The 9,652-nt window shown below is 46.2% G+C and overlaps 1 protein-coding gene across 1 annotated transcript; it reads right to left on the reverse strand.

Annotated features, from left to right (window-relative positions):
- Positions 1 to 7,221: 7,221 nt before the first annotated feature.
- LOC145950449 (uncharacterized) lies at positions 7,222 to 7,608 on the reverse strand. Its single transcript, XM_083061539.1, has one exon. The coding sequence runs from the start codon at positions 7,606 to 7,608 to the stop codon at positions 7,222 to 7,224; it is 387 nt and encodes a 128-aa protein (XP_082917665.1).
- Positions 7,609 to 9,652: the final 2,044 nt, after the last annotated feature.

Below are 9,652 nucleotides of genomic sequence, written 5' to 3' on the forward strand. Positions count from 1 at the left end.
GAACTTAGTCGGATCAGCTCTCGGAGAGGTTCCTAGGGCAGAGAATAGCTCAAAAACCCAAGAATCCTCAGCAAGAGGGTCCAAATGTGTGTCAAATGTGTGGGAGGACGTGCCAAGGACGTCCTATTTATAGGATTGAGGCGCAGTACGGCCTAGGAGGTCAATACGGCCCGTACTGAGTTTTTGAACTACAGTACGGCCGTATTGAATTTAGTACGGCCGTATTGAAGTTCAAAAACTTCAGTACGGCCGTATTGAATTCAGTGTGGCCGTATTGTAGTTCAAATTGCTCAGTACGGCCGTACTGAACCTCCAGGAGGGTGTACTGAGCTCCAATCCTCACACACCCTTATTCTAAACTACTCTAAGACTTCTAGACCTACAAAGAGTCATCCTAGGGTCTTCCAGGAGTCCTTCCGGCTGACTTTCCTTCGGTCTTCGAGAGTCTCTGAGTCTTATTTCCGACCCGGACAATTTTAGGGGTCTACAGCTGCCCCCCCTTTACTTAGTCGAACGACTTTTTTGGTGTACCGGTTGACAAGTAAAGGAGTTGACCCAATTGTTCGGGGAGTAAGCCATCCTTCCGACTTGTAGTGTCTTCAGGTGGGAAAATCGTTGAGTAGCCTCTCCAGGGTTGCATACCTCCGTGCTTCTGGTCACTTTGGTAGCGTGAGTTTGCCCTCTCCAGGGTCTGCGGTTTGCCCTCCCCAGGGTGAGTATTAGTCGTCGCCTCTCCAGGCTCGTGCATACCTCAGTGTTTCTGACGACCTCGGTAGCGTGAGTTTGCCCTCTCCAGGGTCTGCATGCCTCCGTGTTTCTGACGACGTTGGCAGCTGCATACCTCCGTGTTTCTGACGACGTCGGTAGCTGAGTATTAGTCGTCGCCTCTCCAGGCTCGTGCATACCTCGGTGTTTCTGACAACCTCGGTAGCGTGAGTTTGCCCTCTCCAGGGTCTGCATACCTCTGTGTTTCTGACGACATTGGTAGCATGCATACCTCCATGTTTCTGACGACGTCGGTAGCTGAGTATTAGTCGTCGCCTCTCCAGGCTCGTGCATACCTCGGTGTTTCTGACAACCTCGGTAGCGTGAGTTTGCCCTCTCCAGGGTCTGCGGTTTGCCCTCCCTAGGGTCTACATGCCTCCGTGTTTCTGACGACGTTGGCAGCTGAGTATTAGTCGTCGCCTCTCCAGGCTCGTGCATACCTCGGTGTTTCTGACAACCTCGGTAGCGTGAGTTTGCCCTCTCCAGGGTCTGCGGTTTGCCCTCCCCAGGGTTGCATACCTCCGTGCTTCTGGTCACTTTGGTAGCGTGAGTTTTCCCTCTCCAGGGATTTGTGATGATTTTGTCTCCACAGTCCACGATGCTGCTTCGACGGTTGTTTTTGATTTTGGTGCCGCTGAGGGCTGGATAACGCAGGGATCCGTCTAGGGGATGTGCAGTTACTCATAGGTTCTTGTGTCCCAACTTTCCATTGCGTAGTTGGTGCCCACTGGGGAAATTCTGATTCCTTGGGGATGCAGACACAAAGATGCTCTCTCTGAGATGAGCGATGCCGTATGATTGGATGACGTCCTTTCAACGTTGGTGGAGTATCCCGGTTGTCCTTATTCGGGTGACTCTTTTGATTTTCTGGTTTTTGTTGCCTCTGCGTAGGCTGTTATCCGCTGGGGGATTCTGTCGTATTGATCTTGATTGGCCTCTTCTGTTAGGCGGATTATCTTGACGTTTGGTGTTTGGCTGAATGCCGAATTCCGCTTGGGGAATGGTTATTGATCTTTTTGATTTTTCTCTTTTTGAAGGAGTGCCTCTAAGTAGGCGAATGGGGATTGAGGATCTTATGTATCCCAGAGTATTATTTAGAAAGCCTCTTCAGGCTTAGCTTCACTCGTCGCTTTAGTTGGAAAGCTATCTTCCACTGAGGAAGTCTAAGTCCTTTGACTCGGATATTCTGTTTGGATGATCATGCTTCCATTGGGGAATCTTGCTGATCTTGCTCTGATAGCTTTCACTGGGAGTTCGGCCCAAGAGTGCAAGCTGAGATGTCTCTGGGAAGTATTATTTCGGCAAGCCTCTCCAGGCTCAGTTATTCTGTACGATTGTTGGATTTTCTGAATTTTTGCCTTTTTGTCGATTTCGGCTTCTTCTGTTGACTGCTGTCATACACAAGAAATTTTTCCTATTTTTCTATTTTATGCGACTGCCTCATGATAAGGTCTTTGAATGTGCAGCTAAAGGCCAACACAGCCGTATCCATTTCAGTACGCCTGTATTGAGTTGAAAATTTGTTCATAACCCTAATTTTAGTACGGGCGTACTGAACATGGTACGGGGGCATTGTTTTTTCTGAAGTTTGATTTTTTGATTTTTTGATTTTTTTTTTTTTCGATTTTTCAATAAACAGAGAATAAGTGATCTTCCAGTACACCTATCATCTGTATGCATGTATGCGGTATGATGCACCTAATTCTATTTGATTTATTTTTCAAAAGAATTAACCGATGCGTTTCTTTGCTTGGATTTTGCCATTCCTCTAGACGGGCTGTGCGCTGCCGATTTCTATAACCGAGGAATGATGCGTGTTATATCGAGATTGGTGTCATCAACCAAGCGATCCTTCCCTTCCTTTAGAAGAAGTTTCAACCCTCCTATTGACCACTATATCTCCATGTTTCCACAAGATTATTCTAAAATCGTTTGGGACAAGAGAAAAGAAAGGAAAGATATTTTTTGTTCAAAAGTTTGTGTTTTAGAGGGGATTATTATTGTTTTGAAAACGTTTTTTGTAAGAATGGCTGGCCAAGGTAGGCTCATGTGTTTAGGCTTGTTTGATTAAACACTTATGAAGTTAAGAAAGTCTTGTTATTGACGTTCTGATTCGACAACGTAGATAACTTCCCTTGAACCTTTCTTTTTGAATTCAGTTCATGGTACCATCATGGATTTCTTTTGCTTTTTTGATTGTCCTTATTTTTGCCTGAAACACCCCTTTGTGGTGTCTCAGCGGACCTTTGTTTTTGTTGATTTTTGCAACCCTAATTTTTGCCTAGGTCACCCTTTTGTGGGATTCCTAGCGGGTTCTTTGCTCTTATTTTTGCGCAGCCCCCTTTTTGGGTTTCCTGCCGAGCTTTTTGTTTTTAGGACTTTGTCCTTAAAGGATTTCTTTTTTATCCATGATGGCACTTGTCGAGGCCAAGGAAAGGTGCTCCAAGTTGTCACACACACTTCCACATAAAAATGATGCGGGTTTATTGTTATTAAGACGATTTTAACCTCATTCATGCTTATTCAAATAGGGTTAAAAATAATGCGGTCTAGAATTTTATTGCAAGCGAGAAAAGAAGCAATAAGAAATAATAAAGAATGATTTTATTATAATTCTAGCGGAAACATGTGCCCTATCGAGGCTCGGGGGTCGGGCTGTCCCCGAGGAGTGATCTCTAACAGTCATCAGATCTATACATCCCTATCGGAAGAAGAAGAGCACTTGATGACGACGACCGGCCTTGACGCTTGTGAACCGGCCTTCCTAAAGATCTGGCTTAAAGAACGTCGAGAAGGATCTTGGTTCCTCTTCGTCCTTTGATCTTTAATAGGGTTGTATCCTAACCCTTGTTTCCCCGGATTATCCTTAATGATGGGTAGCTCGGGAATTCCTTGGGAATCCTTGCCAAGTCCTTGTCCAGGCAAGTATCCGTTCTTGGTGAGCATGTAGGCTACCTTCTTCATTTCTCGGGGAAACGTTTCGACATTGGCAATCTCCAATGCTTGGAAGGCGGTCTCTAGAGCTTCCTCTGCTGCATCCACATAAGGTATGGCAGATGGCTTGCTGATGAGTATGTCATCTTCAGCTTGTACGGTCACCAGCTTGTCACCCACTATGAATTTGACTTTCTGGTGGAGCGTAGAGGGAACAACTTTCGCATCATGAATCCAAGGTCGGCCGAGGAGACAGCTGTACGCGGGAGTAATGTCCATCACTTGAAATTCGACATTAAAGACAGTGGGTCCAATTTGGATTGGAAGATTGATTTCTCCCACTACTTCTCTTTTAGAACCATCGAAAGCTCGAACGATCATGTTGCTCGGGCGCATTTGGATTCCCTTGATTGCCACTTGATCAAGCGTTCTTTTTGGCATCACATTCAAGGAAGATCCATTATCCACCAAGACTTTAGCGATGTGATATTCCTTGCACTTTACAGAGATGTGCAAGGGCTTGTTGTGATTCGGTCCCTCAGCGGGGATTTCTTCATCGGTGAAAGTGAGGTGATCATTAGTCGTGATGTGACTAACAATCCCCTTAAACTTGTCTTGGGAGATAGTGTGCGACACGTACGCCTCGTTCAAGACTTTCAACAGAGCTTGTCGATGCGGTTCGGAGCTTAGGATCAACGACAACAGAGTAATCTTTGCTGGCGTCCTATGAAGTTGATCCACGATGGAGTACTCACTCTGTCGGATATATTTTAACAGCTCGTCAGTCTCCTCCTCGGATTCTTTATTTTCCTCGGTTTTCTCTTTTTCTTTTTCCTTTCCTTTATTCTTGGGAGCTTTATCATGAAGATCTTCGGGAGTGTAGATCCTGCCACTCCTAGTCATGCCCCCAAGTCCAGCGATGTTAGAGATATCGCTGTCGGCAGAAGAATGGATGTCGTATATCCATGGCACAGCCTTATTCGATTCGTAGGGAAAAGGTCTTGGAGTAGTGATCCTCAACGGTGTCGGACCTTCCCCTTTGTTCGTCTTGATTACCAACAACGGAGTTGATGTGCGTTCGCTTGGCGCGGTTGTTGGCTTACACTTAATAACAAACGGCGTGCGATCCATACTGAACATACGCATCGATTAATTCTTTCTTTTTATTAATGTTATTAATGAATTACTAGGAGGGATGTATACAAATGAATGACTCCTAGATCCCTCCATGATCTATAATAAGAATGCATGATATGAGATGATGGCGTTGAATATGCATGCATTGTGTTTATTTAACTAAACATTATCATGTTTTTAGGATGTTCCTAAGATGATGCATGATATTGCTTGGTTTGGATAAATAACTATTTTATTTTTTGGGTATTTTGTTTTTTTGTATTTTTTGGGTGAAAAGGGAAACTACCTACATGAATGTGATGAGGGTAGATGTTAACACCATGTAATGGAAGATTCTTATTCACATTTATTCTTATTTTTAAAAAAAAGGGGAATGTTGTATGTTTAAAGAATGCAATGTATGCTCAAACAATGTCACATAAACAATGCACAAACAATTCACTCATCCACGAACAGTCATGAGCGAATCACGAGGTAGGGGTATCCTGCAGACAAGTGCATATTCAAGGAGGTTCTAACTGTTCTCACCGGTCTAAGGCCCCCAAGGTGCCCCCATTATAGGGACCCAATCCCTCTCGTCGTAAGTCGATGGAAAGTTCCAACGCACTGTCGGACTTGAGTTCATGGTTTTCACCTTGAGTGATGCTTTCCGACAACGGTCTACGGGCACCTATAGACCCTTTCGACAACCGGCCGTACTAACATCCACTCCCTATGGCTTTCCACTCATGCCCCCGGGTATAGAGGGAACTGTTGTGTGCAAAGGTTTGTGTGCAGTTTTTATTTCAAACAAGTGCGAAATTTAAACATACAACAGTTATTAAAAGCCACATAGATAAAACATATTATCATACAAGCGAGGGGTAATGAAGTAATTTTAAACTATCATTTTAGAAATAATCCATCACTAAATGGGACTGACTCTCGAGGCTTCCCCAGTGGAGTCGCCATCTGTCGCCACCCGCCGAAACGGACGTTGGCATTCGCGACGATGGTCGGCTCTTTATAGTTTTGAAAAATGATGGATTGTTAGAACGACTTATTCTCAAACTGAGACCTCATCGAACTAACAATTTTATTAAATGATTCTCACCAATCCATGTTAATCCCAAGCGGGACCCTCCATGGATTAGTGGTTTTCGCAAAAGGGGTTCTTGGAGTCGCCACCAATATTTTACTCAAAACATTGGAAAAAGAAATAAGGCAATTGATTTTCGTAAATCAACTTAGGCCATTACAACCAGATTTGGGTAAGGGAGTCGATTACGTGTGGGGAAGGTGTTAGCACCCCACAACGCCCCTTTCGGGTTCCCTATGACGGATTATTTCATGAATAATAGCGTAAAATTACTAAACTACCCCTATTTATTAGAACGATTATAAGTAAACTATCTACATTATGAAAGCTTTAAACGTGTAATGCAACAATCAAAAAGCGATAAATGAAAGCGGTAAAAGAAAGGATTTGGAAAGAAACCTTTGAAGCGTGCTTTTATATATTAAAAAGGAGTTAGGAGGATTTTTGGCGCTCCTTTCCACTACACGTTCGCTCGCTCCTTTCCCTAAAACAAATATTAACTATGGAAATCAAAGAGATTTCCCTTCGACTTGTTCGAGTCTCAAGCTTCAAGGCTCATGACTCAAGAACTTAGTCGGATCAGCTCTCGGAGAGGTTCCTAGGGCAGAGAATAGCTCAAAAACCCAAGAATCCTCAGCAAGAGGGTCCAAATGTGTGGCAAAATGTGTGGGAGGACGTGCCAAGGACGTCCTATTTATAGGATTGAGGCGCAGTACGGCCTAGGAGGTCAATACGGCCCGTACTGAGTTTTTGAACTACAGTACGGCCGTATTGAATTTAGTACGGCCGTATTGAAGTTCAAAAACTTCAGTACGGCCGTATTGAATTCAGTGTGGCCGTATTGTAGTTCAAATTGCTCAGTACGGCCGTACTGAACCTCCAGGAGGGTGTACTGAGCTCCAATCCTCACACACCCTTATTCTAAGCTACTCTAAGACTTCTAGACCTACAAAGAGTCATCCTAGGGTCTTCCAGGAGTCCTTCCGGCTGACTTTCCTTCGGTCTTCGAGAGTCTCTGAGTCTTATTTCCGACCCGGACAATTTTAGGGGTCTATAAGGGAAACCTGTCGGACTCGAGTTTGCGTACGCCGGAGTGGTCAGCCGAGGGTTACTCGGCGTCGGCGCATAATTGTATATTTGGGGTCGGACCTGCATATTTACGATCTAAGCATAGGCGTGTCGTAACAGAAAGTAAAATCAAAGAGAATATCTTTGTATTAATTTGAGTGCCTCATTAAAAACCTTGCCAACCCAAAACCCTCCTTAGGGAAAAAAGAGTCGGTCAAGGAAAAGAGTGCACCATTACATCAACTATAATACACTTTTAAATGCGAGGAGTTCCAAGTTCTAGGAATTGGTTCTCCTGATAAGTACTCCAGCTTGTAGGCTCCGTTGTTTAGGTTGTGTCGAACACGGTAGGGTCCGTCCCAATTTGGGGCGAGTTTTCCTTGTCTCAGATCCTTTCTTGCCTCGCCCGTGGCTCTCCATACGAGATCTCCTTCTCGGAATTCCCTAGGCTTTACCTTGCTGTCGAATCTTCTCTTGTAACGTTGTTTGGCGGCCTCAGCTATCACTACTGCTCGGTCTCGGATCTCTTCTACGAGGTCTAGGTTGGTCTGGAGCTCGGCTTCATTGTTCAATCCATTGAAGTGGGCTCGGCGAAATGAAGGTTCCCCAATTTCCACTGGGATCATCGAAATGAAGTGGTCTAGGTTTCTTGTGTGGTGACTGGGGCGTGATTCGGTAGGCCCACAATACCTCAGGCAACTGCTCGGCCCATGCTCCCTTTGCTTCTCCGAGTCGCTTCTTCAATTCTGTTAAGATGACCTTATTTGCGGATTCGGTTTGACCATTCGTCTGAGGGTGCTCGACCGACGTGACCTTGTGTTGTATTCCTAGGCTGGCTAAGAATTCATTGAGCTTTCAGTCGGTGAATTGGAGGCCGTTGTCGGTCACTAGGGTATGTGGGATGCCGAAGCGGGTGATGACGTTCCTCCACAAAAATTTTTGGACCTGGTGAGCTGAGATGCAAGCCAAGTGCTCGGCTTCAATCCATTTGGTGAAAATGTCTACGGCGACGATGAGGAATTTGCATTGCCCCTTGGTAACTGGAAAAGGTCCGAGTATGTCGGCCCCCCATGTGGCGAACGGCCATGCGGGAGGAATACAATGAAGCTGCTGGGCCGGTTGGTGGATCAGGTTGCCGTGTTTTTGACATGGTTGACACTTCCTCACGAATGCTTCACAGTCGGTGTTCATGGTCGGCCAATAGTACCCGACGCGTAATAGTTTGGAGACGGTCGTCCTTGCTCCTGAGTGCATTCCACAGACGCCCTCGTGCACTTCTCTCGTTACATAGTCGGCCTCAGCGGGGTCTAGGCACTTTAGCGGGGTAGAGAAGCCGCGTTTGTATAACTGACCAGCGATGATGACATATCTGCTAGCTTGAGTTCTCAACCGTTTGGCTTCGGTTGTGTCATCCGGTATGATTGCGCTGGTCAGGAATGCTTTAATGTCGGTACGCCAGTCTGGAGAATCGGTGGGGTCGGTGTGATCGGCCTCGACACTTCCTACCATTTCCGACTCGACGCTGGGGTGGTCAATCTCTTGCTGGATGATGGTTCTTAGTTGGCCCGGCTTCTTAGTCGCGGCCAACCTGGCCAACTGGTCAGCCCGAGTGTTGTCTTCTCTGGGTATATGTTCGACGGACACCTCCTGAAAGTTTGTCTTTAGCTTTTGATAGGCGTGATAGTACCTCATCATGTTGTGGTCTTTCACTTGGAAGTTACCGCCTATTTGTTCGGCTACCACTTTCGAGTCCGTTCGGCATTTGACCTTTGACGCACCCATGTCCTCGGCCAATCATAACCCAGCAAGTAAAGCTTCATATTCAGCTTGATTATTCGAAGCTTTGAATCGGAAGCGCAAGGATTTTTCTAGGGTTATCCCCTTCGGCCCCTCTAGAATTACTCCTGCCCCACTTCCTTGTCCGTTCGAGGAACCATCTACATGAAGAGTCCACCAAATTTCTTCGAAGTGTCCGTGCGGGTGGAGCTCGTTTATGAAGTCTGCTAGGCATTGGGCTCTGATCGGTCCTCTCAGCCTGAAGGTAATGTCAAACTGTGAGAGCTCCATTGCCCAAGCCATCATTCTCCCGGCAAGCTCAGGCTTGCCCAGGACCTTAGAGATCGGGCAGTCGGTATGAACAACCACTCGGTGACTTTGGAAATAATGTCTCAGGTGCCGAGAGGTATGGACCAAACCTAGTGCTACCTTCTCTATCAGCTGGTATCGGGATTCAGGGGCCTGAAGCAGTCAACTTACAAAGTATACTGGGACTTGTTGCCCTTTTTTTCTTGTACCAGAGCCGAGCTGATCGCTTCCTCCGAGATGGCCAAGTACACTTGAAGTGAGCACGAGGGGTCGGGTCTCATCAGGGTTGGCGGTGACGCTAAAGTTGCTTTCAGCGCCGTGAAGGCTTCTTCACATGTCTCATTCCACGAGAAGGCCGAAGCCTTCCGCAGAAGCTTGGTCATCAGGCTGATCCTGTCGGCTAAGCGGGGGAGGAATCGGGACAGTGCGGCCAATCTTCCGGAGAGCCGCTGCATTTCCTTGAGGTTGCTCGGACTTCGCATGTCTAAGACAGCTCGGCATTTGTCTCGGTTGGCCTCTATCCCTCTAGCCGATAGCATGAATCCCAAAAATTTCCCTCCTTTGACTCCAAAGGTGCACTTTTCG

The sequence above is a fragment of the Cajanus cajan genome, chromosome 8, assembly GCF_000230855.2.
Source record: "Cajanus cajan strain Asha chromosome 8, NIPB_CcT2T_4, whole genome shotgun sequence".
In the NCBI taxonomy this organism is placed as follows: Eukaryota; Viridiplantae; Streptophyta; class Magnoliopsida; order Fabales; family Fabaceae; genus Cajanus; species Cajanus cajan.

Bases quoted from the DNA above. Each gene is read 5' to 3' on its own strand.
- LOC145950449 (XM_083061539.1), bottom strand. From the start codon at position 7,608: ATGATCCCAGTGGAAATTGGGGAACCTTCATTTCGCCGAGCCCACTTC.